The 15,252-nt window shown below is 39.5% G+C and overlaps 1 protein-coding gene across 1 annotated transcript in view; it reads left to right on the forward strand.

Annotated features, from left to right (window-relative positions):
• The window catches only part of pdgfd (platelet derived growth factor d), a 62,631-nt gene extending 59,495 nt beyond the window's left edge, over positions 1–3,136 (forward strand). The window contains exon 10 of the mRNA XM_014013990.1: positions 919–3,136. Coding sequence (XP_013869444.1) covers positions 919–1,053 — 135 coding nt within the window. The 3' untranslated portion in view covers positions 1,054–3,136. The remainder of the gene's footprint in view (positions 1–918) is intronic.
• The last annotated feature ends 12,116 nt before the right edge of the window (positions 3,137–15,252 follow it).

Raw genomic sequence — 15,252 nt, forward strand, 5'->3', positions numbered from 1 at the left:
TAATAATACTAATAATACACAATGACCACAAAAACTATCATAAATAAAAGTTTAGAAATCTCTTTCTACTTCAGTATTCACTGTAAAAAAAAAAATACAAGCATGTTTTTATAAATTAGCTGTAAAACTCAAGTTTTTAAAAAAGTATGATTGACGTGACTTTGTGAGGGAGGATTCACATAAAAAAAGAAAAGTTGTGAAAAGACCCTCTGCTTGCACTTAAATGCTATTCAAACGTTTTCAACACGTCCCTAACAGCTGAGAGGAGAGGAAACCTGCATGTGTCACCAGCTGAGAGGTTGTCAGTGATGCCCTCTTCCTCAGGAGTGAGACCGTTTCCTCTGCYAACACGGTGGTCTGAAAGCCACCAAATCCTCAGAATGCAGCTCAGAGTCAGGGGTTCACGGCAAAACTACGACAGCRTGTCTGCGTCCCGTCGAACAAGAAGAGAGACGACGTTAGACCGGCTCTATTCTGGGCAGCGAGAGACCCGACACTCCATCCAGACCCCAGGAGTGAAGCACAGGTGGGCCCAGCAGAAGGGCTGTGATGACTCCAGCACAGACAGCCAGGAAGTTGTTTCCTATTCATCTGTCTGACAGAGACGAGTTTAACACCAGGCTCTAATAAATGACAGAAATGACTCAACTCAAGAAGAACGTCGTCCTCAGCTGCTGTAGGAGATCAGGATGTGACGAAGCAATTAAACCCTCCTGTGTTTGTCTGATAGGAAAATCTGATTTTATTGTTTTGTTGTGCAGAGAAAAAAAAGTTTAAGACCAATGCAACGCAACCCAAACTTTAATGTCAAGATTTTTTAATGTTTTTCTATTTTGTTTTTTTTTTTTTCTGTCATAGATGGATTTATGTGCTTCTGGTTTAGTATTTACCCTTTATCTTTGTCTGTGTCTCCCGTAGGTGCTGAAGTACGCCCCTGAGGCTAATCTGTACAGGAACCAACAGAGGCAGCGGGTGCGCTGGGTTATCGATGAGGTTTTCCTTGCGCACCATGAGTCATGCGAGTGTGACTGTCCCCTCCAGCCTCCTCGCTAGGACACTATTTGTTTTTTTAGGTCTGGAACTGATGGATGAATTTTTTTTCTGTTTTTCGAAACGGACTTTACATAAGAAAGCACTGCTGACTAAACACGTAGCAAAGACGAAGCCAGCAACAGACTGATGAAGTGCAGCTTGTATTCTGCTCAAAGACAGTAACTGTTACAAGTCAAACATTTATTTTCCTCTGTGCGCGGGCCATTTCTCTCTCCTACAAATAAAGTTTGACCCCTCGTGCCACATTTAAATGCAATGCCGTGTTGAAATAGAAGTGGAGCTTCTCCAACAAAAGCAACCTTGGAACAAAAATTTTCCTCAACAAACCCCAGTACTAAAGACCACATACTGAGAGAAAAAAAATCAAATACAACTTTTATTTTTCAAAGGAGTTTTGAAAAATGATTACTTTAAACTTTCAAGCAGTCAGTTTTTTTTATTTTTTTTTTATTTATTTATTTTTTGTGTGCATGTGTGGTAAAAAGACTGTTTCTAGAAACTTGGGCAAGTTCTCTGCCAGAAGCAAGCTGAGATGAGTAAGTGATAGACAGAAGGATGGAAGAAGAAGAAGAAGAAGAAGAAGAAGAAGAAGAAGGGATGGAGGAATTTTACACCAAAATAACACATTTCTAGATGTGAAATTAGGCTAACGACAATCCTTCATATTAAAATTTCACACCAACACACACACACATTCATGGTGAGGCAAAAGAAAACACAGCTATGTGTGTAAAATGTGGCTTTATTTTCCCCCAAATTTTCATCTGAATATAACGTTTTTCTTGTTGCATCTCAGTCCAACTGCACACCTCATTTCTGTCCAAAACACATCCTTCTACTCGCTGCCTTCATCCCTCTCTCTCTCTGTAACACATCAAAAGAAGATGTCAGATCAGGCTGCAGCGCCGTGCGCCCAGATTTTCCTCTGCATTCCTGGCATTCCAGCTGCAGAGCGGAATTCTGCTGCAGTGGATAAACCCGCGAACCTCAGACCTCTGACACATACTGTAACAGAGGAAAAGGGAGACAGAAACTCAGGAAGAGCGACAGAGGGGAAGTTTTTAGGAAAGGTGTCTCGTCTATTTGTAGCTTCGCAGCACTTGAGGATGAGAGAGATGAAATCAGAGCGATGCCGTTTGTATCCGCCGAAAATCCAAACCTAAACCGATGCAGCTCAGGAAGAAGTCCTTTTGTTTAAAATGTGGGGGGGTTTCCTACCCGTCTGTGAAAAGCTGGCAGCAAATGGAAACRTGGGAACGGTTTGTGTGTCTAACCTGTCAGCCTGACAGCAACCGGGCAAGAATTCAAATGTCCAAACACACGATCCTGCTGTACATCCGTCATCTCTCCTTCATCACCCCTCAATCCAACCGTTCAAACGCTCGGGCCGGGTTTCAGCTGGGAAAATCTCACGCTGCTTTTGTTCAAAAGACAGGAAAAAAAATCATAAGTGGACCTGATGARGACTCATCAATAACAGTAAAACCAAATCAAAGCAGCATTTTTATGTGACTACATGATGGTCACAGCTGTTTGCTGCCAGATGTGGAATACATCACTTTCAAGTTTTGTGAGTCACACTCCAGATAATTAATGGCAGACATTTTTCATACAAACACAAACACACACACATGTTGAAAACCGTCTTCATGTTCTTTGTGACCCTCTGATTTCAGTTTTTAAGTAAGATTTTTTTAACATTTTATTTCTCCAAATTGGACTATTTTGGTTGATTTTGTTTTGTTTTTGATTTCCCAAAACTTAAACAATGAAACTTCAGATTTATGCGTATTCAGGTTTGAATGAATGCAATTCTTATTTTTCTTCAGGCTCCATTGTTTTAAAAAGAAAACTTACTTACTTTCAAACATTTTCTGTCCAAAGTGTAAAGGCCGTACCGTTTTCACGTCAGAGAAAGTTACTGGTTTCAGTTTGAACAAGCAAAAGTCGATTTGCTGCAGTGAGAAAAATTATGACCAAACTCYGTGCTTCTATTCAATAATTTATTGTGTCTTTCTGTATTGTCTTATTAAAATATCAGCTGGTTGGTTTTGATAAATAAAATATTTGTAGCATTACTGCATTCAGTCATTTTTTTGGTTTGTTTTTCTTTATAAACTGTTTCAGCAGGTTTTTGTTAAAACTGCAGCAAGTTTTATTTGAAGTTGTATAATGACTTGTTTTAGAAATGAGTAATGGGGAAAGTATGCCATGTGTTTTAATAGGAGCATATTTTAAAAATATTACAGAGAAAACGAAAAAGGTCTGAACCCAAGCATATTTCTAATGAAGACAGAAAAGTACAGCTGCTGCACACGGACACAAAGACACCTGTGTTGCTGAGGTCTCAGGCATGCACCAGCAAGCAAACAACACAGATAACCTTGTGCAGAATTTGGGATTTTAAAAGCAAAAACCCAATTATTTTAACCAGAAGAAAGGAGAACACAATGCGGTTTTCATGGGATTATGTTTCTTCTCCAGGACACGTCTTAGATCATCAATTAGAGCTTTTCTTTATGGCTCTCAAAAGGTTGAACAATTTTATTAAGTTTATTTATTTAATTGCCGTTGCAAATACATAAACATTTGGTTACCAAAGACCTGTAATATTGTTAAAAAGCGCAAAAACTCTAATGCATTTTTAGTCTAATGAAACCAAGAATACTCAGACGTGTACTAATGGTGACAACAAACCATGAACACAATGATTTGAACAAGGACCATAAGCTCAACTTAGCATCATTAGCTCTCAAAGAAAACACTGCTCTAGTGTCATAAAGTGGATCCACTATCTGTAAGCAGTTTTATGAATAAATCAACACAGATTCCATGTAAAATTGATACAAACTGTGCCCAGCGGGTCAGAACTGCTGCCGCATTTAGGCAACCGATTTGAAATGGCACATCCAACTGAGACAAGTGGACAGCCTACGAAAACACCTGCAAGTGACAGATGATAAAAAGAAAGTGTTATTAAAAAAAGATGATGGGCCAACAGCTGCAGCGTTCATGAAGCTGAATGCATTTGTAAACCGTATGAATGGGGAGGGAGTTCTACTGAACTAAAATCCCCTAAAGGAAATAAGTCTGCTATGAAACAAATCTTAAAAGAATGTTTTTTTTTTCTAAAACGGTGTAAAAAAAACTGGTCCATGCATTTAACAGTTAGTTAATCCAAAGTACTGCTGCTGCTAGGGTTCTGATGAGAGTTTAAAGRAGAGACCATTTTTCTTCAGTTTTAACTTTGCTCCATTGGTTCCCCGTCAAATAAAAACATAGTTTTTCTAATAAACCAAACTCCATCTTTTATTAAAGCTTGTACTAGTCCATATTTTCCAACAGAGGACTTTGCTCTCACACTGCAGGCCTACTGGTGTTTCCTGGAGTTTCTAAAATTAAATAACTTAAAATCTCCCTTCAATACCTCAATACCTAGAGGGAGATAAAACTTAGCCCTCAATTTACATTAGACGCTGTTCCGTTCTGGACCGACCACCATGGTGAATATGCAACCATTATTTTTTTATGCAATATGCAACCATTATAATAAATGACAGTATTTACACTGTCTCCGCACAATGGTGCAGGGCAGCGAGTGGACGGCGATAAGCCAAAATTTTATTCATCCTTTGCCCGATGCCGGAGCTGCTCCAGAGTCAATGTGCAAAAATCATACTGCACCAACAGGGAGAAGAATGAGCACAACTTCCGTTTTTTCAAAATAATTCACTAAAGACCGACCAATTTTGTCCAAATGTTTGCTATATTAATAATTATATGGATATATTTATACATAAAAGCTGTCAAAATGTATCATGATTGAGAAGCAGATGGAAACAGACCAGATAACAATCAAAAATATTTTGCGGATCTGGTAAAAAAGCTTCCATCCAGCAGTAACTTGTTCAGAGAGGTTTGTTCCGCCCTCCTTTTATGTTTGACTCATCCAGTCACAGTTCCAGCCTCTGAGCGCTCATTCTCCAAGTGAAAACTCACCACTTGCATACATGTCAACCCCTTCGGTTGTTACCTGTAAAAGGAGCCTCAAAAATCTATAATTTTTACAAAAAATAAAACTTGTGCCAGAGCAAGTTGGAAGATGGTTATTTGATTTTTTTTACGTCCTACAGGCTCTGACATGTTAAATAATTATTTGATCAGAAAAACTTGAAAAAATTGGTCTAGTACGCCAGCAAAATACGAAAAAATTAAAATCCATACAATTTGACATGCTCCACTTGAAGAACACAGCGGGACAGGAGGGACTGAGCGGACTTATGTTGTCCATAGAGAACAAGAGATCAAAGAAAATACACAACATCGCGGATGAGTTTGTGGAGCTCGTTGTTTGCCCTTCAATAGTGGAGAGTAGTGCTTCTTTTTGAATTTATGTTTGTGAACATGTGGGCCGCTGTGCCAGTTTTCCTAAACTTTGTAGCTACTGGTAGAGTACAGGCTCTGAGTTGATACTGTTGTCAAAATGATCGAATCTCTTTCTGTGGTGCTGAACTGCTTTGAATTTGTGTCGTTTTATCATCAGTAGCTGAATGTTTTAATTGTTTTCTTGGTTTTTTTTATATTTCATGTCCGTTTAGTCGCACTCTGTGGTGCTGAAGTTTGTATGAGTTTTATTATTTGGTGTTAAAGGGCCTGGTCATTTGCCCCGGCCCCGCCCACTCTGATTTGTTCCGCTAGTGCTCTCAAACCTCAGTTGTTTGAGGCAAATGGCCACTCACACTGAAGGTTTCTTCCTAATAAAAGAGTCTTTTCTTCCCACTGTCACCGGTGTGCTGCTCAGAATGGCAGATCTTGACAAAGTGAAAATTCAAGGAGAATTGCTGGTTTCTTTAGATAGACAATCTTTCTGCTACCTGGCATTTCATTATGTACCGTGTGAATGTATCATAAATCTGTAAAGAACTAAACTGAGTTGACATACAGCACTCGATGGTTGTACTTGCATTAAAAAGAAAAGAATTGTCTTAAACGTGGAAAAACATGAGCATCCAACTTTTAATGATTGTTCATCTAATTTTTAATTCGATTTTTGTTTGTTTTCTTTTTCAGTCGTATTACACATCAGCACTTTGAGGTTTGTTAATCTAAAAAACTGAACTGACAGATTACACACTYAAACATGGAAGATAATGTAGACCCCTTTTACAAATCTGAGGATGGTGATTATGGTACCAGCTGCTAAATGTAGGAGCAACACAGCTTGATCCATGATTCCAACGGCTACAATCAAAACGGTTCATACTTTGTTAAATGCCAACGAGGCTACCTTTAGCGCTTCACCCGTGTCTTGCTCTACATCTCTCAAGGCTGTTTCCTGTCTCAGTCGTCACTGTGGCAACCCTTCCTGTGCTGTTATCATTACACAGCAGCCTCCACTCGTACAGCCAGACAGTCACATCCTACAGTCTGACCAGCGAGCCAGACATTTGTCCATCTGACACCCATCACAGAGTAGATTTTTCAGAAGGAAAATTCAACAAAGTCAAGTGGACTCCTAGGTCCCGGTGGACACGAGCGAGACCGAATACAAAACATACAGTCAGACAAACAAAAACTGACTGGAATTAAGATTAAGGTAAAAAAAAAAAGGTGCAGTAAACAGAGAAAGAGACGGCAGGGAAAGGCAAATCAATCAGAAAAAAAGGTCAGAAGGAGACAGGACGTGTTGTTTGTTTGAACCCATCATTCCAACACGCCTGTTTCTGTGTCTGTCAGCAGCTTCTTATCTTTAACTTGGAGTCAAACACACCGAATGTCAGCTCACTTTGTCTTACAGATTGGACTGCCCTCCCCAGGCTGTTTTCTTGAATATGTATGCATTTATGTAAAAACAGTGCAACTTGAGTGAGGCCTTCTTATTGTTGTTCACCTTATTTTTACTTTTCTGCAGCTGGAACTTAGACACCCACACATGCTTGTCCGCACCTCTTCATACATGTGTCCCACTGTTATTTTCCACCTGTCATGCTTCACATTTTCATTATATTCTTCACACTGAGGTCTTGACTTTTTTTTCTCCCACGTTCTTATTCCAGTGATTCAGTCTTTTCTAGCAAATCAGGCCTTTAGTTACCTGGGAAACAAGGAAAGGAGAACATAAATGATGTGGGAACAACATCTTAGAATCTTTTCTAGCACTACTGATTATTTCTTGTTTTAATATTGTCCACCGCTGAAAGGCAAAGGGTGGACGGTCATCATGTTTTTTCATCATGCATCTGTAGCAATTATCTCAGAGTCCACCAGAAAAAGTTTCATAAAACTTGTCAAAAGTAATCACCGGATTTACATCTACAACTGATAATGCCTGGGTCACAAGGCAAGATTTYAAAATTGTCGGCTGATTTTCAAAGACTTATAGACCCCACATGTGACAATAACGAATCATAGCTATAACAGGTTTGGGCCTACCACACTGAAGTTTGTGGGTGTGTTTTTCTGTGCTGAAAGCGCTGGGACACTGAATTTTGCTTCAACCACTTGGTTAAAAATTACTCGCTTCCGGAGTCGACTGTTTTACCAGGAAGCAGATCTATAAAGATAGTCAAACGGTCAAAAACTCATCAATGGAGGTAAAACAGACGTGCACAGTGGAATCTGTCATAAAAAATTGTGGAGCTTTAACCATGACAGATTTGTAGATAAATAACATYGGGTGATGGGACTTTTTTTCCTGCATTGTAGACTCTAGGGAGAAGAAATCCCATGCAGTGATGTATGCTGCAGTGGGAGGAGTTTCCCAGGAACTCGGTGCAGTGCGTCTCAGGGTCTATGAACGGTGCGTGCCAAAATGAATGCCAAACAACCACGTGACCGCTGCGAGCATCGACAGTTCAGCTTTGGAATGAGTATGTTCCAGCCTTAAGAGTGCAGAAATTTTTAATTCAGTCTCTCTGAATCTCCAGTAGAACTCTCCATAGGACCAGGACAGGTCTTTGTTGAAGGTTCATCCATTGGGGCGGCTGTGGTGTAGTGGTAGAGCAGCCGGCTTTGGGACCCGCAAGTCACAGGTTCGACTCCCCGCCATGCCTACATGCCGTTGTGTCCTTGGGCAAGACACTTCACCCACCTTGCCTACTGATGGTGGTCAGAGGGGCCGGTGGCGCAGCATGGCAGCCCCGCCTCTGTCAGTCTGCCCCAGGGCAGCTGTGGCTACAATGTAGCTTACTGCCATCAGTGTGTGAATGTAAGTGTGTATGAATGATGCATGAAAAATTGTAAAGCGTCTTTGAGGGTCTCRAAAAGCGCTATATAAAACTAATGCATCATTATTATTATTATTATTATTTCCAATTGTGTTGATCAGGAGTCAGAGGTGAAAGAGTCCGATACTTGTTCCTCATCTCTTGAAAATGATTCCAAACTTTCGTTGAATACACCTCCTGCTCATTCGCTGCTAGATATCCTCACTGAGCAAGCACTGGCTCGTGAGTACCCTGCCGCACTTTCCCAAGAACGTTTAGCAGCTGTAGGAAAGCACTGGAACCTCAGTGAGGACAAAAGTCCTCCGCTTCCACCTCCAGCTCCTCAGTCAAGCCCAGTCAATTTCCCTGAGAGTGGCCTTTGTCTTGTTTTGCCTCAGCTGTTGTAAGTCAGAGCAATAAAGCGTGGATGCTGGCCAGGCACTCTGATGCTGAATTTACTGTAAGCTTAATAGCTGTAACATGCACAGAAAAGCAATTTTTTCCTTAATGTTATGTTTTACTGATTTGGAACTGTGACGCTTGGTTCAGGCTCTACTCTGGGGAGATTTGAGATTTTCAGAAATCTAATTGAAATTTAAGAAACGATTCAGTTTTCTTGCTTTTTTTCTTTTGTCACAATGCTTAATTTCTAAATAAATATATTGATGGGTGAAAAAAAAGTGGGGCGGCTGTGACAGAGTGGTTAGGGGAGTCGTCCTGGAATCTGAAGGTCACCGTTTCGATCCCCCGTCCAGCTGTCTCAGTTGTTGTGTCCTTGGGCAAGATACTTAACCCCAATGCCTCTGATGTGTGTCCCATCAGTGTATGAATGTGATTGGCACTGATTTGTCTCCATAGATGGTTGTACATGTTAGTTTTGTGGGAGATCTAGTAGAGTGCTGTGTGAATGGGTAAATGAGGACACAGATTGTAGTGTGAAGAGCTTTGACTGTCCTGGTTGGGTAGAAAGGTGCTATACAAACACAGTCTATTTACCATCTCTCTCTCTGTGCTGCGTAGTGTATCTTTATATTCTGTTTGGGTCATATTTTTCAGTCCGTTCAGCTTTCTTCTCTATTATATCCTCTGAACAATAATGTTACAATATTTTCTGAGGAACTACTAAACAAGATCGTTGACTTCCAGTTTACCAGAGCTTGTGAACCGCTCAGTGCCTCTCTCAACTCCAGATCTACAGGGAGTCCAGATTCTCTCCAGGAGTTGGGTTCCAGAGTGTGTGTGGAGGTGAACCAAAGTACCTCTAGCTGGTATCACTCAGCCTCACACACAAGCTCTGGCTCCTGTCCATCCAGTGAGGTAATGTATCATGTATCTCGAGCCAATTTATGTTGCCAAGAATCCACCCGCCTAGGGCCTGTCCCTCCCTCACCGGCTACCTGGCTTGCATCGCACCTGACCTTGATGACTCTCCCCCCACAGGTGGTGGATCCAAAGGGAGAAAATACTTGAAAGAAAAAACTAAAAGAAAAAGAAAATAGATGTGAGAAGAAGTTATAGTCAACACTCATACAGGACTTAGAAAACAGTGAGTCGAGGAAAAGAAATTCCCTTGAAAAACTTAGAAACAAACAGACAGAGGAAAGCCACTTCCTCCTCCTCTGAGATGAAAATGAGGGTTTTAGACATACAGAGGAGGGAAAAAAAGCGACACATGGACAGATGATGAGGAGGTGGAGGAGAGCTGATGAAGTCACTGAAGCGTGTTGAAAAGAGTGGTGAGAATATGACCCCTAACTGAGACACGATGTAGCGAGACAGCCTTGCCCTACATCACAAACGCTTGGAGCTGACGGGCGGCAGGGATACAGTGAAGGGCTGCTGTCAATCTGTCGTCTCTTTTTGTTGTTGCTGTTAAAGTCTGATTTCTAAAGTGAGATATAACATGCTACACGATGGCAGTTTAATGTGGCGCCCATTTTCGCACAGTTATGGTAGAATGATAACTTTATGTCACCGGTCTCCAAAAGGCAAAGGAGGATAATAAAGATTTTGCTGGTGTCTAAGTGTGTATTTGTGTACCTCTGTGTTAACAAAATATCTCACAAAGCACTGGATAGATTTTTATTGAAAGCTGCATTGAGTGTACATGTATGAAGGTTTGGTGTCAATCCAATTCAAYATGGCTGCCACAGCTAASTGACCTAMGAAAGAACAAAATAGGTTAAACTTTCRTCACTTCTACAGATATTATGCTAACATTTTGTGAGGTAGTACACACAGTCCAAATTATTCCCATTGTAAGGGATCTTTGCTTAAAACTTTAGCACAAACTGTTGACATCAACCCTCTTAATAKCCACATAGCAGACAGGCGTGGCCCAATTCTGTTAATGCCACAACTGGCCCAGTTGTGGTTTGKTTTGTGTGGTACTGGCCCATGCATGAACCACTTCTGSCTAACCACATCTGGGCCACCAAAGTGTTGCCTTTCTTTGTGGTATCTCAGTCTAGTTTTAGTGCGTTGTGTGGGCCAGAACTGGCCCAGAAAAGTTAACTGACATTAATCAACACAAACATGGTTATAGCACAATCAGTACAGATATTAGCCTAAAATCTGTAATGCTTAGGGCTGGGTAAAAAAATCGATTTTATCGATYTTGGATCGATTTCATTGAAATTTGGGAAAATCGATTCACAGGACATGAGATTGATTCCTCCCCACAGCGTCTTGTACACGCGTCTGAGGCGCGTTTCTATATTTTGTCACTCCTGGCTTGCCGTATATTTACATCCGGTTGACATTCKGTGCTAACATTAGCTTTCGATAACAAGTTGTCTGGATCAAAACAAAAGAAACTAAGGAATCATTAACATTACCAGCCGACTCTCCACATAACGTAAAGATAACAGAGACCATGGGGATCTTTGTTTGCAGATATTTGYGCTCCTACATGGTAGCGAAAACGAAGCGGGGTTTGACAAACAGCTCGTTAGGTACTCGAACCAAACTACGGTATGTAAACATCTGACTGAACTGTTCTCCACCGGCATGTTTAAATGTRTTAAAGATGGCATTCTAACAAAATCGTTTAGTTTTGTTACCAATATTATTATTTTTAAACTTTAAGAAATGTCTTAATGAAATCCACAGTGTTGAAATTTTGTAGTTGTTTTAATAAGTAATAAGTTAAGCTGTCCTCCGAAATGCCCTCAATTTAGCATTTTATGAAAGAAAAAAATGTTGCGGATAGACTTGTTACGAAAATCAGATGGAAAGATTCAATTCTATGCTTGACAGCTAGCTATCAGCAAACTCTCTAAAATATGTAAATATCAATGAAACTGYAACTGTTCCAGTTTCTTCATTTCATCCTAATAACAAATAAGTAAGTTTTATCTCTGAGTTGTCAATGTCCCCAAATTTAATTTCGGAAACTGGTAGTACCTGAAAGTCCTACCACATAGTCTGAACTATTTGAATGTGGTTGTGCAAAACTGATACATTTCTGAACATAAGATGAYCTTAGTCTAAACCTCTAATATGACAGGCAGTGGGCGATATGCATTTCTTTGAGGAATGTTAGGCCATTATTTAGTTACAGAAGAGAAAATTACAGCTTGGATGCAGACTTGACTTCCACCACCGAAGTCTCACTTTTGTCACTTTTTGTCCCATTCACTTCTTCACTTTTTTTTCCTTTTAATTTGAAAAAAAAAATCACTAAAACACCTCGAGATACTGTATAAGCAGCCACCCATTCATAACACCCACTCACACCACGGTTCCTGTGTCTGCCACAGCCTCGGGTYCTTCATCCTTGTCCCTGTCTCCCGTCTCGCTCACTACATTATAGAACAGCTTTCATTTAAGTATGAATATTAGATATTTCTTCTGAATAATAGAGAAAGTCTGTGTATGAGGAATATGCAGACACAGTGAGAAAAAGAACTGGCGTGCCCCTTCGGTTTTCACTCCCACGTTCGAAATAGCCCRATAAAAATGACGTTCTCAGATCCAAACGGTTCCATTAAATAAATGATTAATATAAAGTGCGGGTAAAGAGGTGACATCTCCGTCTCCCTGTAYGCTCCTCTGCTCTTGAGACTGGAGCAGACAGCTTCCTCCTGCTTTCATTCACACTGATCTACTCCAGAGGGGGTTTTGTGTTAGTGTTAATYATCACCCATGTTGGTTTCTGTTCATTTGTCTGCTGTGTTAGCAAAATGCCTCATGAACCAGTGGGTAAATTTTAATGAAAATTTCACAAAGTGATCATCATATGGACATCGACAACTGTTCAACGTTTGGAGTCAGACACTTTTCAGATGGCTGCCACAGCTGGGCATCTTTGGTAAACACAAAAATAGCTACAAACTTAGCTTGTTAGCTGAGCATCATTCTTAATATACAGTATATTCTGAACACAAACAGTGCAAGATTTGAAACTTTGCCAAAACAATCATGGTCAACTCTGCCTGTCTATTAGCAACATATTTCAGGAAATACAGGAAGGATCTTACTGAAACTTTCAGAGGATAATCATTGGATGTATATCTTCAACTAGTTAACCTTTGAAGGTGACCTATTTGAAAATGGCAGCTACAGCTAATTGACCTTAGCCAACAAAAAATAGCTAAAACTCAGCCTAACTTACAGGTATTGAGCTAAACACACTGACTTGTTTTTACTTCCTCTCAATGACCGAACAATCCTCTGTATAGCTTTCTGTCTTCATTCATTGTCAGGCAGGAATTATTAGACATTTTCAGTCTTTTGTTTAGTCATTTTTTCAGGTAAAACCCCTTAAACAAATAATACAAAAACAGAATCAGATCTGGAATACTGTAAAGAATGTATATGTTTGCTGTGTAAAAAGTTAATGTACTGATGACTAGAAGGCCATTAGCTTCAATAAAACATTTTTTGTCAACAACACAGCTTTTGTTTTACACAGAACTTTGTAAATAAAATGATGCCAAGAAGTACTCCCATTGTTTCATGATGCCATAAAATACTGTAAAACTGTTACATATTACATTTTCAATGAGTTTACATTAAAGGGTAAATGGCCTGATCTTGTTTAGAGCTTTATTAACTCCAAGGACTAGGGATGTGGATACAGTTTTTATCCCACACCAAAATCAAATCTGATTGTGAATGAAAAAAGACCATTAAAACCCTTTAAAATAACACCAAAACCATGGGAATATCTCAAGTGTTAAGGAAGTTGTGGATGTTTATGTTTGAGTAATCAAGCTCACAATTTCTGCCGTAAGTTCAGGTGAATCAACAAAAGGCTTTTGTGACCACACTGTAAAAAAATGAAATGTTGGATTTACTTAACCATGTTATGTTACCTGGTTCCACTTAACTGAGTTGAGTAAATTCAAAGCAATATACCAGTTTTTTAGCCAAAGAACACGAGTATGTTGCTTTGAATTTACTCAACTCAGTTAAGTGGAACCAGGTAACATAACATGGTTAAGTAAATCCAACATTTCATTTTCAGAGTGCATTTTGCCTTGTTTTTTTTTAATTATTATTATTATTATTTTGGCTCAGAATGTCCTTAATGTTCAATATATCGCCATAAAGTTTTAAGAAGTTATCAATATTATCTTTCTTTTATCTAAAGCATCTTCTATCCTAAAAGAAAAATATATCTCAAAATCCAACGTAAAGGTATAAAATAATATTAAAAGACTTATGTAAACAAACTGTAACTAACATCAAATCAACTATATGTGTCGATATCTATGAAATGAATACCATTTAAAAACCATGAGGATGTTTGTTTTGTAAACAAACCCCTCAACCAATGACAAGTGCTAAATCTTTTTCACCATGGACATTTCCGTAGAGGGAAAATCATCCTTCCTTCATTTCAGATCATAATAAAATGTGTAATAAAGGCAGATATAATAATGTTCTTTGCATAAGTTTGCCTGTTTAAGGGGTCACAGGAAAAAAGTTGGGAGATTTATCAGCAAAGTGGGTTAAGTGTCTTGCACAAGGACAGAATGGCTGAGATGGATGGATGCATTTGTTAATGTCTCTCAGTTTTGCACCCATGTTTGGCTGACCCCTTCCACAGAACTCAAGTGTTGTGTTTCATCTTTCTAGTTCCTGTGTCATCAGGTTATTACAGAATGGGTCCTACCCTCTAACTTCTTACCATGACTTGACAGTGGTAGTAGCTGAGTGTCACTCCTAAAACATACACAGAGCACCACACATTTTACGATACCTTTGCTCAAAATTTTGGCATTAATGTTTGAGTTAACAATGTCTGTCTGTTAGCAAAATATTTTAGGAACTATGGAACAGATGTACATCTATACTTGAATTCAGGATGGCTACCACTGCTAACTGTCTTTAGCAGACACAAAAAATGATCCTAATTCAGTCAAATTTATAGCTATTGAGCTAAAATGGATGTAGTATAAAAGTCATTCTCAACATACACACCGAGCTCTAACACATCACTACAGCGGGTAAGATGAGTATTGAACACATCAACATTTTTCTCAGTAAATGTATTACTAGAGGTGCTAATGACATGAAATTTTCACCAGATGTCGGTAACAACCCAAGTGATCCATACATACAAAGAAATCAAACCATAAATGTCCAGAAATGAAGTTATTTGTAATAATGTGGAATGGCACAGGGAAAAAGTATTGAACACATGAAGAAAGGGAGGTGTAAAAAGGCATGGAAAGCCGAGACACCAGCTGAACTCTCTCAGTAATTAGAAAGCAAGCCTGCCCCTTGTCAGTGCAAGTTAATATCAGCTGGTTCAGTCCCAAATGATGGCCAGGTATCACACAAGAACCATTGATGATGGGTAAAAGTAAAGAGCTCTCTCAAGACCTTCACAACCTTATTGTTGCAAAGCATAATGATGGCATCGGTTACAGAAGAATGTCTAAACTTCTGAAGGTTCCAGTGAGCACTGTTGGGGCCATAATTCAGAAGTGGAAAGAACATTATTTCACCATAAAGCGACCACGACCAGGTGCTCCTCACAAGA

Source organism: Austrofundulus limnaeus, unplaced genomic scaffold, assembly GCF_001266775.1.
Source record: "Austrofundulus limnaeus strain Quisiro unplaced genomic scaffold, Austrofundulus_limnaeus-1.0 Scaffold109, whole genome shotgun sequence".
Classification (NCBI taxonomy): domain Eukaryota; kingdom Metazoa; phylum Chordata; class Actinopteri; order Cyprinodontiformes; family Rivulidae; genus Austrofundulus; species Austrofundulus limnaeus.